Source organism: Clinocottus analis, unplaced genomic scaffold, assembly GCF_023055335.1.
Source record: "Clinocottus analis isolate CAN_PGR_092001 unplaced genomic scaffold, fCliAna1.0.p SCAF_102, whole genome shotgun sequence".
NCBI classification, from domain to species: Eukaryota; Metazoa; Chordata; class Actinopteri; order Perciformes; family Cottidae; genus Clinocottus; species Clinocottus analis.
In genome coordinates this window covers 758-17,500 of record NW_027175824.1, presented here as the reverse complement: position 1 = coordinate 17,500, position 16,743 = coordinate 758, and the positions used below count along the sequence as shown (strand labels likewise).

The 16,743-nt window shown below is 47.0% G+C and overlaps 1 protein-coding gene across 1 annotated transcript in view; it reads right to left on the bottom strand.

Annotated features, from left to right (window-relative positions):
- The window catches only part of LOC137799917 (ephrin type-B receptor 2-like), a 52,930-nt gene extending 36,861 nt beyond the window's left edge, over nucleotides 1-16,069 (bottom strand). The window contains exons 1-2 of the mRNA XM_068596793.1: nucleotides 15,860-16,069; nucleotides 4,747-5,431 (exon numbers count right to left, since the gene is read on the bottom strand). Of these exons, the coding sequence (XP_068452894.1) occupies nucleotides 4,747-5,431; nucleotides 15,860-15,931 (757 nt within the window). The 5' untranslated portion in view covers nucleotides 15,932-16,069. The remainder of the gene's footprint in view (nucleotides 1-4,746; nucleotides 5,432-15,859) is intronic.
- Between the last annotated feature and the right edge of the window lie 674 nt (nucleotides 16,070-16,743).

Below are 16,743 nucleotides of genomic sequence, written 5' to 3'. Positions count from 1 at the left end.
GCAGTGTGACGAGGGATGAAGGCTCCTGGACGCCGCCGCCGCCGCCATCACAGAGCCTTCTGACTGGGTGCAAATGAAAAGATGGGTAATTTGAAATTAAGTGATATTGCCCACGGTGCGGGAATCAAGTCGCGTCGTCTCTGACGCCGTTTAACAGACGAACGCGGCGGCGATGAACATCTGCTCAGACGCCAATTTGTATTCCTGGAGCTTAACGAAGCGTCTCGCAGCGGCAGCCGTCAATCTGAGGGAACCAGAGCGGCTTTCACTTCAACATAATGTTGTGTGAGAGCCTATTGTGTGTGTGTGTGTGTGTGTGTGTGTGTGTGTGTGTGTGTGTGTGTGTGTAGGCAGGCAGACTGTTGACATTTTGCTCCCCCTCCCTCTCTCTCAATTTCTCCTGGTTGGCTCTGCTGCTGCAGCTCAATATGAACCTTCTTCATCTTTGTTTGCACAATGCAGCAGAAAGCCTTAAGGAAGGGCAAGGGAAGGTGTGTGTGTGTGTGTGTGTGTGTGTGTTTTTGTTGTGCTTTGCGTCGTGTTCCCGTGCACAGAGGACCGTCGCCCCGGCGTCGGCGCGGCTGTTTCCCCCCCAAACGTGCGCCGTTAGTCAATTAGAGCCGCCATTAAAGACGGCGGCGTCCAGGGAAATAAAGGCGGTGCCGTGGATTTCCACCCAGAAAGCCTCTCCAGACGGAGAGATTGCCATAATTGGGATTCTGACAGTGGGTTATGGGGGTTGGACGACTCATTTCCTGCCTCCTCCTCCTCCTCCTCTTCATGCAATCATGTCTATCCAATCACGCCCAGCTCCTCACCTTGTTGTCCTCGCTCTCTTTTCATCCGCAGCCACGTTTTAGCTGAAGAATCACGACGCTCTTCCTCCCTGAATCTAAAATAAAAGAGGCTCGTTGTGCTTTCAAATCATCCAAACTGTGACCTCGCAAGAAAAAAAAAAACCTTTCCGATCACGTGGCGGTGTGGGGCTGCAGTGCATTGTGGGTGTAATTAGCTGTGATCAGCCTGAAGGCTTTGCAGGTGATGCTCCTGAATAGTGAGTTAGACTCAAGCTCTGGAATTGAGCCTAAAAATGTGAATTATAGATGGTGGGAATTTACATTTACGGGCTATTTTTCTCCTCTTCAGACTTTAATTAGTGAAGAAAGATTCCTCACGTCATCATTTCCGCTGTCAGTAAAAGAGCAGAATAACTTTCTTCTTGTGTTTTTGACTTAACCGCCGTCACGCTGTGAGTGATGTTCTTGACTTTCCTCTCCACACAAGCTGCTGGTTTCTCTCTCCCGCTCTCGCCAAACAGTCGTGACAAAACAACAACACAAAAAAGGCACAACGCAAACATTCTCCGTCTGAGTCGCGGCTGCACGTTCAACACGAGGCCCTTGAGGTCAACAATGGCCGCCGAGGGGGGTCAGCTGATCAGATGACTGAAGCGCACACATGGGCGTTGTTAGGAGCGCTGGAGCTCCTCATTGAGGAGGAGCTCCTCCTCAATGAGGAGCTCCTCCTCAATGAGGAGCTGCTCCTCCTGGTGAGGAGCTGCTCCTCCTGGTGAGGAGCTGCTGTGTCTCCTCGAGGCCTCTGGCGTGGGTTCCTTCACCCAGAGAACGTGTCGGAGAGAGGAAACCAGACAATCGCAGACGCACAACATACCTCAGAAATGTGATGCCCCCCCCGCCCCTCCCCCGCCTCTCTGCTGTCAATATTTTGACAGATTTCATGACAGCATAATTATTCGCCGGGATCCCTGCCAGGGCTTTAATTGTTACACGCGTAATTACACGTTGAGCTGATGGGGATGTTGGAACAAAGCGCCGGTTGCGTCCTTAATACCTCGGCACAAATAGTCCCTTTCATCCGGGCGCTTCACGCCGCCTCTGCGGCTCCGTAATCCGGCCGTGAAAGAGGATATTCTACAAACCCTCCGAGGGCGACGCTCACAAATCAATTCATCGCCCCGTGATATCGACATCTTTCATAGATCAATTCATTATCCCGACTTCTGGCAGTTGAAAGGCGGCGGCCGACCGCGCTGTCAAGCACCGATATCAGCTTTCAGTGTTGAGGAAGACGACTGGAGAGCAGACCGACTGGTGGCAGCTATATATATATATATATATATATATATATATATATATATATATATATATATTTAAATATATATATATAAAAATATATATATATATAAAAATATATATATAAATACATATAAATATATATATATATATATATATATATATATATATATATATATATTTAAATATATATATATAAAAATATATATATATATAAAAATATATATATAAATACATATAAATATATATATATATATATATATATATATATATATATATATATATATATATATATATATATATATATATTAACAAAAGGGCTTCTGAACAACAGGGGTGACCATAGAATAATATCTTTTTTCCAACAGTGATGGTTTTATTTCCTTCTGGGTAAAATATAAACTTCCCTCGATGCTTCTTTGCTGCATTCCACAGCTGCGCTCCCGGACAATGATTTCTTTTCATGAAACTTTAATATTCAGTCAGTGTGTCACGAGAGAACAGGGACGACCAAGTGACACAGAGAGAGAGAGAGAGAGAGAGAGAGAGAGAGAGAGAGAGAGGTACCCCTCCATCCAGTGTGTGTTTGCCTCCATCAGCGTCACTACAGTGTGTGAGCCTGCAGCGCTGTGGTTGCTGCAGTATGGATCGGGGGGGGGTGGAGCTTCTCTCCTGGTGCACTATGGGTAACAACGTGTGCAGCAGGTAAGGACACGCAAACCTGATGGCGATCAGAAGCCGATTGGGAGACGTTCCGACACGCAGCTGTGTTGAGTATAAATGAATCAACAAGCTGCCCCCCCCCCCCCCCCCCCCCTTGTTAATCTGACAGCATTCAGTTGTATAATCCCATTTAGCACAAAAACACCGTGACCGGCGACGCCCCAGAGATGTTCCAATCCACCACATGCATCGCATTACATGTGGGTCAGAAACGCAGGAAGATTTGTGTCCGGGATGCGACTTCAGCCGGCGCTGGCTGCAGCGGAGCGGCCTCTCATTGGCCGGTCGGTCCAGGAGGAGGAGGAGCCTGCTGCTCATTAGCAGTCATTGAGCGGCCCGGCGGTGTTGGAGAGGCAGCACCATCACGCTCTCCACCCAGCACGCACACACCGAGGGGGGGTTGTAATTACAGGCGCTCACGAGAGAGGCGGCGGCGCGGCGGTCTGAACTCGCAGGTGTTTGTTGTGCAGCAGCTTCAGCCTGCAGGCGCCGCCGCGCCGAGATCCAGATCCCTGAGCCGACGGACCAAATGCCGCCTGCCAGACGGCGGACGGGGCATTGGCACAGGTAAACGCTGGTACATTGATGGTTTTTTTGAAAAGCCAGATCGATCCGTGCCTGTGAGGGGATTCCAATCTGACGGAAAATGAAGGCAATTTAGAAAAATATCCTCTTTGTCCTCTTGGGCAGACGGAGGCATTCGACCCACAAAAGATCAGCAAAAGATCGACAAAAGATGAAATTACTGCTCTGATTTCATTTCAACTTCTTCAGTTAAATACAGACAAGTGATTTTATCCGCGGGCGGAAATATATAAATATTTTTAATACAAACAAGTGTGAATATGTAATCACACATACGCCACCACGCATATGCAACCACGCATATGCAACCACGCCTACACATCCAGGTATACTCATCCAGGTATACTCATCCATGCATACGCAACCACGCATACGCATCTAGGTATACTCATCCAACACAAGTGCATGCTTTCACACGTCAACACAGGCGCTGAACGTCTAAGGCTGAATGATCGTCTAATGAAAAGGGGCGTGGTTTAAGTACGAGGGCGAAACCACACCAATGAAAGACGACCTCCTGAAGACCTGCAGACCCTTTTTGTCAGTTGGCATGAACACAACCGCACACACACACACACACACACACACACACACACACACACACACACACACACACACACACACACACACACACACACCTTCACAGCCACACGCTCTGACCTCCAAACCAGAGCGTCAGTCTCTTGAGGGGCAAAGTGGCCGGCAAAGAGAGATAGAGACAGTTGTGGCTCAAACAACTCTCCGAGCTTGAGCCCATCAGACATCGATCTGCAGGATGAGCCTCTGGGGGCCGGATGCTACATTTAGCCAGCAGGTATCCCAACGCTTCCTTCCACACAGACCGTTTACCTGCATTTGACCAAAGCCTGCTCGAATGTGATTGGTCGATACGACGAGAGGGTCACAAACAAACCAACATACTGGCTTGTTGGCTGATTCTACATATTTGGTTGCAGAATCTGTGTCGACTATAGAGCAGCTTGTTGTTATGAACATAACAATAGATTGGGCCGAGGATTCTATTGTAGTTGTGCTACAAGGTCTGCGTGAAGGGAAGTAACACATCAAAGTGTATTTGTTCCCTGACAGCCGTTGTTATTTGCAACCTTCTTTGAGCGACTCCCATCCCTCAGAGGACTGAACATGTTCTGCAGCCACAACTTCAAAAGACAGCTTCCTGTTTTCATGTGAATTAGCATATTTTGCAGGTGCAGTTTGGTTGGAAAACAAACAGAAAGGTTGCTCAGAGAGGCATGAACACGGCGTGGATCGCATCCTTCAGCACTTGGACCGATTCCTGCGGTTTTAGCAGATTTGATGAGAACGCCGTCGGAGCGAAACCTACCTCTACAGACGGTCCCGTTCTCCACGGCCTCGTTCCCCGCCTTGCACATGCAGCGGCCGATGGGCACCATCCACTCGCCGTCTCCGTTGCAGTACAGCTTGATGGGCACGTCCACCTCCTCGGCGTTGGGGATGCAGACGCCCCTGGCGGCCACCAGCGAGGTGCTCTCCGCCCCCGACAGCGTCTCCTGGAAGGCGGCGCCGTTGGTGATGATGCGGGGGCACTTGCGGTAGAAGACGCGGACGGCGATGAGCGACATGCAGCCGCCGTAGTCCTGGAAGGCCAGGTAGAAGCCGCTGCGCGACACGGGGCCGAAGCTGCGCACCTCCGTGTTGATCTTCATCACCCGGCCGCCGAGGTCCACCTGCGAGAAGCTCTCGTCCGCGGCGATGGTGTCCACCTTGGTCCAGGGGTTCTCCATCCAGGCGGGCGAGGTCCTGGTGGCCGCGTCCGAGTCCGACTCGTAGTAGTAGAGGTTGAACGTCTCTTTGCAGGAGCCCGGCACGTTGGGAATGCTGCTGCAGTCCCGCACCGAGAACTTCATCTCCACGTGGATCCGCTGGGCGCCGCGGCGCCGGATGTACTTGGTCCGGACCCAGTTGTTCTGGTTGTTGTCGAAGACGTTGCACACCTGGTACGTCCGGATGGTGTTCATGTTCTCGTCGTAGCCGCTCACCTCCTCCCACTGTCGGGGAAGCAGAAAACGGCAAGTTAAGGTCTGACTGCTCTGAGAAGAAGCCAAACTTTAATACATGAGTTTAATTTAAAACACGCATTCACATTCGCGGCACAAAGTTAACTCGATTCACTCAATTAAGAGCAATTCAACTGTAAAGCAGTAAATGCTCTGTGTGGGTTTTCTAATAATATAAACTGCCATGAACCCCCCCCCCCCCCTCCCGCTGGTACCTTTTCTATCAGCAATAACAAGAATGTTTTCATGCATACTTTATAATACTTTGATTACTGGGAGTGCGCAGCTTAAGCAATGTTTTGATTGAAGTGATTACATGGTGCAAAGACACAAAATAGCTCCAATAAACCGATTTACATGGATGAATTAGACGAGTCTGAGGGGAGAAATGAGAACCAGCCTCTCCAGCGTGCCCTTCCACTTCCTGATGCTTGTATTAAAACATCTCTACTCGGTGGGTTTACTCACTCTGACCCGTTCTCCAGGTTGTCCAGTGAATACAGTTGCTTCACAGTCAGAGGATTGGTTTATTTTACTGAGATGAAACACATTAGCGTTCACTATTTGGGCATTATGTGTAAAATGACTTCCAAGAGGTACATTTTCCATGAACAGCTGCTCTGAGGCTACAGAATAAGTGAAGTATCTGACCTGTGTGTCATCTGGTGCTCTGTACTGTACCATGCATTACTCTGACAGGTGAGTTAAACAAAAGGAGGCCGGCGTTGTGAAGACACTCACGACCTTATTTGGCTTGAAGCTCGACGGCTTCTGGAAGGAGCCAACGCAGTGACGGGTACATGAAGCCTTCAACAGACTCTGGAAGAAGTGAACCGTCAGAGTGACGTCACGTATTGGTTTGCGGACTACTGTTAAGAAGGCTCTCGTTCGGCATTTTGGGCGTCGCCATCTTGACTTTTTACCAACAGAAGAGACACAAGAGGGCGGAGCTAAGGCCGAACACAAAGACTTTCATGGACTTAAAAACATACTATGTTGGGGTCGAGGTTGCAAGACATAGATGCCTGTCAATCACAAGGTAGCTCCGCCCTGAAGAATTAACCCTGAATAGACCTTAATTTATCAAATGGACATCATGTCGTATTGATCAGACTTGAAACGAGCGATTGAGACAAACTCATGTTTATAGTGTTTACTGAGGGAAAACATGAAGTGAGAAGTTAATTTTCTCAGACTTCTATACAATCTGACTTCTATACAATCTGACTTCGCCACCAGAGGAGTCGCCCCCTCATGGCCATCAGAGAGAATGCAGGTTTAATATAAAGGTAGATGTGTGTCTTTATTACACGAGCACATTTCTTGTTTGTAAGTAAATTATCTGACTGCAAATCACAAATCTTTGGTCTCCAAAAATTGCTAAAAAAAATGCTCAACAAAAAAACGCTCCCAAAAAAAAAAAAACGCTGTTAAAAAAAAAATCTAAAAAAAAAAAAATCGAATTTTTTTTAAAACGCTCTCAAAAAAAACACTCAAAAAAAAAATCTAAAAAAAAAAATTCACTCCAAAAAAAAAAAATTAAAAAGAAACACACTAAAAAAAAATGCTCTAAAAAAAATGCTCTAAAAAAAACGCGTGAGTTTCTATTGTTTGGCTCCACTGAACTTTGTTTTTGGATCGCAGTTTTTTTTTTGAGAGCATTTTTTTTGCAAAGATTTTTTATTGAGAGCAAAGATTTGGGATTTGCAGTCAGATGATAATAAAGACACATCTTCCTCCACAGATAAAGGAACGTCTGCATCGGCTTCCCAGAAGCAGGTCGTCGCCGGTTTATTGCACTTTGTGACGTTAACAACAGAAACCAGAGCTTTGATGTCGACCCTCTGCGTCCCATCAAGTGATGCTTTTAGAGGAACTGCAGGAATCTGACAATGAGTCACTGCAACAGAGCGAGAGGTTTCTGGTTTACATGCCCTACTTCTCCTTTCACTGTGTCTTAACAGGACACTTTGGTACACACTGAAACGGCACCGGGGGAACATGAAGTCACACCAGACATAATCATGTTACACAGGTAATCATATGAAAAGAACAATCAAGGAGGCTGATTTCACTCCCTTTCTGAGCTCGCTGTTCGACTTCAAAGTGCACACACGGCACAGTGGGAGCGCTCGCTCTGCAGCCTGCGTGGTTTTCCTGGCCCTTGGCCGCGGATCAAACCGGCTTTAAACACCATGCGCTCTAACCGCCGAGCGGGTCGCGACCTTGACCTCGGCATCTCAGCCAAGAAGGAAAAAAAAAGGCCTGTTCTCAACCCCCCGAACGAGCCGCTTCGCATCAGCTGCAGCTCCAGGACTCCACCCCCCCTTCACTCTTCACTTCACAGCTGATATAATTTCTCAAATTAGTGCCCACTTAGAGAGGATTTTGACGGGTCGGGAGAAGAAAGTCACCCTTCTTGTTACAAACCGACGTTCTATCAAACACTTTCTGACTAATTGGAACAGCTTTGGTCCTTAATTCCCACGTCCTGGTTAATCACGGCGAGTGTGACGCTCGGCTTGACCCGAACTCCACATTTCAAACCAGCACGAGAGCCAACAAGCACAGAAAAGACTGACGCTCAGAAATAATGATGATAATAATGAGGGTAAATAGAAAGAAGCTTTTTATCTGCATCTTACTTATTAAAACTGGACTCTTTTTTTCCTCTCGTAATGAGCGCAAGTGAAGATTGCACAAACACTGTCGAGAGTATTTTCTTTTTCGTGTTAAATCAGAGTGCAGGGCGCTCAGATTTACTGTCGAGTAGCTTTTAAAGTCCTGCGAATAGTATGGAGGTAGATTTGTGTCTTTTTTACTCGAGCAAATTCATAGTTTGTGAGTAAATTATCTCCAAATATTTGCTCTCAATTAAAAAATTGGTCTCTCAAAAAAAAAAAATGCTCTCAAAACTAAAATTCTCGCAATTTTTTTTTTTTTTTTTTTTTTTCGAAAACTTTTTTTTTTTAATTTTAGTTTTGAGCGCACTTTCTTTAAAAAGTTTTTTTTAGAGTGTATATTTATTTCATTTTTTTTTGAGAGAATTTTTTTTTAAAGAACATTTTAGTTTTAAAGACTATTTTTTTAGAGCGTTTTTTTTTTAAGAAAGAAAATTTCTTTTTTTTCAAGATTTTTTTTTGGAGCGTTTTTTTTTTTAGAGCAACTTTTTTAATTGAGAGCAAAGATTTGGAGATAATTTACTTCGAAAGTAGAAATTTGCTCAGGTAAAAAAGACACAGATCTACCTCCATAGGAAGCGACTACATGATGCTGCAGGCTGCAGGTTTTCGGCGGTGTGGTTTGAGGGTGAATCTGTCTTTTGGCCCACGCCGGCGGACGCCATCATGGCAGGTCGTGAGCAGCCGTCGACCTCCCCGCTTGTTGCGGCGCGGCGCGGCGAGGCCGCGGGCCAATTAAAGGAGAGCGGCCGGTGCGCTCGCAGCGAGGTCGCACAATCGCAGTTTAATAAAAACGAATGCGGAAGAGGCCGGTGGGGGTCGCTGCTAATGAGGGACGCAGACAGGGAGCACTGCAGGGGAAAGTGTGTGTGTGTGTGTGTGTGGGGGGGGGGGGGGGGGGTCGATCCAGCCTAAAAAAGACCCCAAACAAAATGTGTTTTGATGGAGGGCCCCCTTTTTTTTTGTCCTGTCACGGCCTCTTTGCCCCGCTTTCATCTCGGCCAGCGGAGGGAAGCAAATGGAGCATAATAAGAGTCCGACGATCAAGCGCCGAGTGTGAAATTAGAAGAAACGTCTTCATCTTCACAGCTCTTTCCCCTCCAGGGAGAGAAGCCTACGGAGGTAGATTTGTGTCTTTTTTTACCCGAGCAAATTTCTTGTTTGTAAGTAAATTATATCGATCTTTGCTCTCAATTCAAAAAAATGTGCTAAAAAAAGAACAAAAAACATTTGATCTAAAAAAAGTGCTCTCAATTTAAAAATCTTTGCTCTCAAAAAAAATTGCTTTCCAAAAAAAACTTTTCCGTAAAAAAAAAAAACATTCTAAAAAAAAACGCTCTAAAGAAAAACGGGAAAAAAATTTAATTAAAAAAAAAAAAAAAAACGCCCTCAGAAAAGCCGTGGGTCTGAGAGCAAAGAGTTTTTTTTGAGAGCGCACTTTTTTTTTTCAGGGTAATTTTTTTTTAGAGCAAATTTTTTGGAACTGAGAGCAAAGATTTTTGATATAATTTACATACAAATAAGACATTTGCTTGGGTAAAAAAGACACAGATCTACCTCCATAGGGGTCATGCGTTTGAAAGCGAGAAGGTGGAGGTGTAACCCGGGCGGTGCACGTCGAGGCGGATCAGCTGGAGGCGGTGAGCTGCATGACGGATGGAAACAAACAAAACTCCAGATCCTGTAACATTCAGCAGAACGTTGTTTCCTCTTGTTCTCCGAGTGAGGAAATCAGCCGTCGGGGGTCTGAGCGCGTTGAACATAAAATAAATAGATGTTTAACGCCGGAGCGATGAAAAGGAGCTTTCTTAATAACCGACGGCGCTGCAAATATTATCAAAAGCTCATTTGCATTTGGGGAAAGTTACGCGACGGAAGACTTGGAGGTAAATAACAAGAAGTGTGTTTTTCACGCTGCGCTGGGCGTGGCGCCTCCTTCCCTCCGAGAAACAGAGGAAACGCACTGAAATAATGAAATAATACAAATGAAACAAAAATCAATGGTGTGAAACGTAACGCACGACTGGCTCCAAACAAAAAGACATTGTTTTATGTTTTAATTGCTCTCCTTGGGCTCCAGTAATCCTGGGTTGAACAGCAGCGGCAATTAATTGCCAGCGTGACGCACCTGCGGGATATTTAATGTTATATAATATTTAACGAACTGTCGTCCGACGGTAATTCTGTTTATTCAACAGTTATCGCTGTGATAAGAGGGCACGCCATCTTTTATATCGATCACGCAGCAACGCAGCAACTTCAGAGTCCCCAAAACTAAATCCTGCAACCTGCAAGTTTCAAAGAACTGCTTTCAACACAAGATTTATGAACATTTTCATGACTTTAAACCAAATGTTCATGATCAAACATTGTGTGAAATGTGTGTGTAAACAGTAAAAAGTGATAAAATGTAGTATTTAAACTAACAATGAGGATTCAAAGCATACAGTAAACCTTAAATGACTCAAATGAATGAGAGACAATAGTTTGATTAAAAGAATAAACATTTATATAGATGCCTGTATGTATGCTGCTGATATGTTGAGCCTCTTTCTTTTAAAAGCAGATTCATTATTTATACATGAATTTAACACATTTACACCACTTTTACACAACTTTTGGGATTTTATTTTTTTCCAGGCCTTGAAATAATCATTTTAAACTCCATGACTTTTCCAGGTTTTGCATGATCATAAGTAACTTGTTGTTATTGTGATGGAACAACATGTGTCAACTGTTTTCTTTAAGTGTTCTCGCAATGCACGTCGCTATAACGTAAAGTAGCAACCAGTTAGCGACGTCCGCTACGACACACCTTCCTGCAACCAGGATTTTAATCCAACTTGGTCAACGGTTCGGGAGAACACATCATCATGTAATGGATATATATATATACACACACACACACACACACACACACACACACACATATAACTGGTTGGCGTGCATTTGAGGCGTGCATGTGGCGGCCGTTGGCATGTTGGTGGCGTCACCAACGACACGCTAGCGTGTTGGAGTTTCCTCTCGTTGGCCTGCCAAGTGACTTCTTTCACAGCCGCTGCCGGTTTTGTGGCCGCTTATTTATGGTCGTTTGATTACTCGAGGACGCAAGGAGGCGAGGACGCGAGGACGTGAGGCGGCAAGGACTCGAGGACGTGAGGAGGCAAGGACTCGAGGACGTGAGGACACAAGGTCGTGAGGACGTGAGGACACAAGGTCGCGTGGACGGGTCTTTCCTGATTGCGGGAGAAAATTGTTTCATGAAAATGATGTGATGTCATAAGTGAACTTGATTCAAACGGATCGACCTGCAGGTTCTGTCCGTGTTCATCGACCTGCAGGTTCTGTCCGTGTTCATCGACCGCTGCCGTCATCCAGGAGAACCATCGCCTGAGCCACCAGCCGACAGACCAAACGTGGCAGGTAGCGATGGTGCACGTTGAGCAACACTGTTGCACTGTGTTTGTTCGTCGATGTGTTGAGGTCTTTGGCGGTTAGCTCACACTTCTGTCCGTCACCGTGGATAACAAACCGTAGAAGGTCTCCAGCTCTCTAGAAGCACGTCTTCTCCTCAAAGCTGCAGAGGCGACACGAGAAGGAAAACTGTCGCTCGGCCTGCGACGGTTCAGAGAAGATGTGAGATTCCATCTCTGCGACCTGAACTGTGTATTTATCAAAGTGTGCGGCCGCGTTGTTTGAGTTAGCGCTTCACGAGTCCAGCGCCGCGTATCGCTGCATCACTGACACGAGGAAATAAATTATTCACACAGACGCAGAGAGAGAGGAGGAGAGAGAGAGACCCGGCGGCTCGATCGCCCCATTTGCAGTTGTGGGAAATCTGTCAGAGCGAGAGGGTTTTTACCCTGGAGGGACGAGGACGAACGAGAGAGAGAGAGAGAGAGAGAGAGAGAGAGAGAGAGAGAGAGAGAGAGAGAGAGAGAGAGAGAGAGTCCTGCTGGAGAGGCATCGTGGATCATGAACACACACAGACTTAAGTAGAAGTGTCTGTTGCAGTCAGATCCAGTTTATTATGTCCTCTCCTAACGCACAACACATGAGACTAGAAGAACAATTCAATCCCCCCCCCCCCCCCCCTCCTCGCTGCAGAGTTTCCATATGGATTATGTTTGCGTGTTTCTTTGCGTTTAATTGTGAATCAAAGCCACCGTCTCCAGATTAGCGGTCGCTTTCAGTCCCGCGCGTCCGACGAACGACAAACGTTGCAACGAGTGACTTGTGAGGAACAAGCAAGAGGCCCAAACATGCGGCGTGCCGTCGGTCTGCCGCACGACGTTTACATGTAAACAAGCTCCGTCCTGCTGAAGGGAATTTAAATACGACTCGCCGCACGACTTTGTTAAGTCACGAGGAAGCGATTTGCTGCTGAGCGTCGCTCAACGCTGCAGAAACACGCTGCGACAAACCCTCTCGCCAGCCTGTAGTCGGCTCTGCGGGTCAGGAGGTCTGACCCGGTGTTCATGCAGCTCCACTTGAGAGGAACGCCTTGACCACTTAACCCCTCGTCCCTTAGCTCCGTGTCGCAGAGCAGATGGTCAGCGTGTCGAGTCCCCGGCGTTAAAGGAGCTGCTCCGGTTTCTTGTTGAGCAGAAGTTGTTTTTTCCTCCTCTTGGATTCTGCTGCTCAATGCACAGATATCTAAATCTACATCACATCCAACGCTCCACGCAATACATCAATAAATCAATACAGCACAGTATCGCGATATTGTATCGACGCATTGAAGCCGAGTATCGATCTTTTATTTAATCAATTCTAAACATTTTGGTCCTGGAATAAAACAATCAATTGTTTTTTTGTCGACAAAGTTTTCCTTTGGGGACAATTTGCGGTTGACATTTTTTTAATAGATTAAATTATATCGCGATACTCAATGTATCGCTATAACATCGGGACTGAAGTATCGTGACGTATTGTTAGAAGTAGAATACTTTATTGTCATGAACAGCTCAGCAGTTCTTGCAGTAAAGACAAACATCTGAAGCGACCATAGAAACGTTCCCATCACAAGTAGACAGATACATAAGTGGATCATCATGAAGTGCATTGTGGGACTTCTGGTGGTTTCCAGCCCTTCAACAGATGCACATGAGGTTCAGTCGCTCTGAGAAAAGCATCTGAATCAGAATAACAGCGGCTGCGGCGTGCGGCGATACGCGGGTTTGATTGCCGGCGTCTCGGAGCGTTCGCTCAGTAAACTTCCTGAACGGCCTCGGGGTTAAAACTCTGTGTTTTTCCGGCTTTCCCAGAATAATGAAGCCGTCTAGCTCGCCTGGCTGTCACTGCGCCTGATTAAAAGGGAGAACTGGCCCGCGGTCCACACGCAGGGTTTACAACGGCTTGATTTACAGAAGTTTAACTGTTCACTTCTAAAAAAAAAACAACCTTTTGTGGGAAGTTGATTTTACGGCCGCGCTCAGAGGAGTTCACTCGGTCGGTCTGGTGGCAAACGCTCTCTGGTAATTGGCCGCCGAAGGAAACAAAAGGATAAATGTGCAGCCACAAATGAAGTTGTTTGATTGACTGTCAACATCACACACGAGTGCACATTTAAGAAACTGACAAAGAAACCGGACGAACCTGAACGGAAAAAAGTGAACAACTTGGGAAGTCTCTGGCTTCTTGGAGCTCGGCTGGAAATCAAACCGGAGGTTTTGTCCTTTTTGTTTTATGGCTCGTTTTTCATTAACAAGCCGACATGTGACTTCATACCCGAATAACTCCAAAAAATACAAAGGCGACCCATATTTGGGAAACCAAAAGCGACCAGTTAGGACCAAGTCGAGCAGATGAAAATATGCTTTAAAATAATAAAGTGGAATAACAGCAACTGCCAAAACATTTCTGCCTGAACGTCACGCTGCTCCCGGCCGGCGCGTCCAGCGCGACTCAAAAGTATCGCATGTCGAGTCAGGATATATTTCATGAAGCCTTACAGAGCATTGAAAGCTCGGCTGGATGTTAATGATCCACCGGCTAAGCCCGCCAAGCCGGCCTGGATGCGTGTAAGACAATAGCTTCTGTAAAGCGCCTCTCGCTGCTCCACCCAGGGCGAGGCGAGGGCGAGGCGAGGGCGAGCTCTGTTTCCACACCTGTCGCCCTCCGGGCCCAGCGAGGGACGAGCCGGCGTCCGTCTCCTTCCTGCAGGACCGAGCGCCGCCGTAAAGCTCCAGCGCCCACGCCGATAAGACCCGCCCTCCACCCGACCTCCACCCGCCCGGAGCCCCCTTCAGGGACTTCATTTCACCGAGAGGAAGGACGTGTGTGTCGTGAACCGCATGTGTTGTCGGGAATCCGAAGTGAAAGCAGGAAACGGGGAAAGTCCTCAAAGACGAGCCGTTCAGTCGAAAAGTGAATGTAAATACATTTGGGAAGCGACCGCAGGATGCGGCGGTGCACCGCAAGGAACCAAGACGAGCCTGGAAGAAGCTCTCAGCTTCACCTCGCCGCTCTCACCACAGCGGCGTCGCTCGCCTTCTCCTGGATTCTTTGCGTGCAATCGAGTGTTTCGCTCCGAAGTGTTTCCAACATCGGAGCGAATGTTTTGCTGAAGCTACGAGTTTTACGAGAATGAAAGGAAGATGTGATGTAAACTGTGTCTTTGGAGTCGGCATGTGAGCGCTCTCTCTCTCGCCCTCCCTCTCTCTCTCTCTCTCTCTCTCTCTGTGTAAATTGGATCCAGAGCTGGCGAGGGTGAAGGAAAGCCGGCGTCCTCCTGCTTTGGTATTGATTGTAGGAGTTAGCAGGGAGGAGACGTCGTGGCCTCGGGTCGGAGGAGGCGAGCTACTCTGAAAGTATCGCTGGACAACTTTGAAGCCGTCTGGTGGAAGCTGCTGGAGCTCTGAGCGAGTTTGAGCTTCTTCTCGGGGAAAAAAAATAGACACAGCATGATAAACTCAAACCATCTTTAATACCGACCACAGAAGCATAAATAATTGAATAAAATCGGCGGTGGGGTTTTTTACGAAATGCACCAGCAAATAAGTCTACAACATTTTTCTCCCTCTCCCTCTTCTTCTTCTTCTTCTTCTTCTACTTCTTGCTGCCTCTAAGAAGTCTGAAGTCTTGTGGTGGGGAAGAAGTGCAGGAGACTGAGACTCTGGTTTTGGCCGGCTTGAAGCGGGCCTGGCTCGCATGCGCGAGGAGGAACCGATGGCCTGGCAACCCGCGTGGAAACACTTCAAACACCGACGGGCCGAGTAACACAGCGTCGAGCTGGCACGGGAACACTCGCCCTCGGCTTTATGATTCTTCATTACGACTGCGTTCAGATCGGACGAAATATGGATCATTTTTTTGGGAAAGAATAAGCCAGAAAGGAGCGAAGGGTGAAAAATATGCATGAGCTTTTCAGGGAAGTGCGTCAAGGAGAGAACGTGGGAGTTTCTCTAAATCCTAGACACATCTTTCTTCTTCATGTTGAGATCACGTCTGACGTCTGCACTTTGACTTTCTCCCCCGTCAGAGGGGTTTTTGGGGCGATGAGGGCGTGGCCCCCCGGGGAGCCGGCCGGCGCGTCGGAGGATCTCTGACCTCAGAGTGAGAAACCGAACCACCGGCTCCCAACAGGAGTTATCATGGGGCGCTGAACACATTCACACATGAAGCTGCACAAAAGCACACAGCTCACCTTTTGTCACCAGGAACAAAATGACTCGCAATTATGTTATTACCTAAAATAATAACTCAATTATATCCGCGTGGTAAGAAGGCCACTTACGCTGTTGTCGCTGGACCCGGACACGGGGTACACCGTCCAGCCGAGCTCCGCCGTGGCCGTGGTGGAGTCCATAAGTGTCTCTGTGGAGGAAGAGATGGAGGTCAGGGCATGGACCAAACGACAACAACAACAACGCACAATGTAGATTTACTCCAGAAACCGTCAGGGAAAAAGAGCAAAATGGCAAAATCTTCACATTCTGTCCTCAGGTGATTTTATCACAGGTGGAAAACTTGAAATATGTGTATTTGTATTGTTTATTAAGCTATTTTGAGGAGGGGATTGAAGCAGAAGAGCTTAATATTATGAAGGGGCTGTAAATTAGAGTTTATGAAACACTTCAGCTGGATGATCGGCTGCTTTTCAGTTTTATATTATTTAAAAATGTGTTTTCTCCTTATGGTTTGGACAAAACCTTCGGCTATGGGAAGCTGATATAGTTTTTTTTAGCACAAACGATTATTTTATTATTATATTAACAATCACAATTTCTGATTATCAGCCGCCGCCCAACAAAAACAGATCCTCTCCATGTGGTTGAGGTGCAGAGAGTTTTCTACTTGTGGTTTTGGACAAAACCTTCGGCTATGGGAAGCTGATTTTTTTTTTAGCACAAACGATTATTTTATTATTATATTGACGGTCACAATTTGTCGCCACCGGCCAACAAAAACAGATCCTGTGTGGTTGAGGTGCAGAGAGCCCCCCCCCCCCCCCACCCAGCAGCGGCCACCCTATACGCCATGGATTAGAGGGGGGGGGGGGGGGGTCTGGTAATTGGGGTCAAAGACAATGTGCCTCCTGTCCGTCACGATGAGTCCTCTGAGCGCACATTCCTGCCGGTCTGACCCGAATGTCCGTCATACGCTCACCGAAGCGTTGGC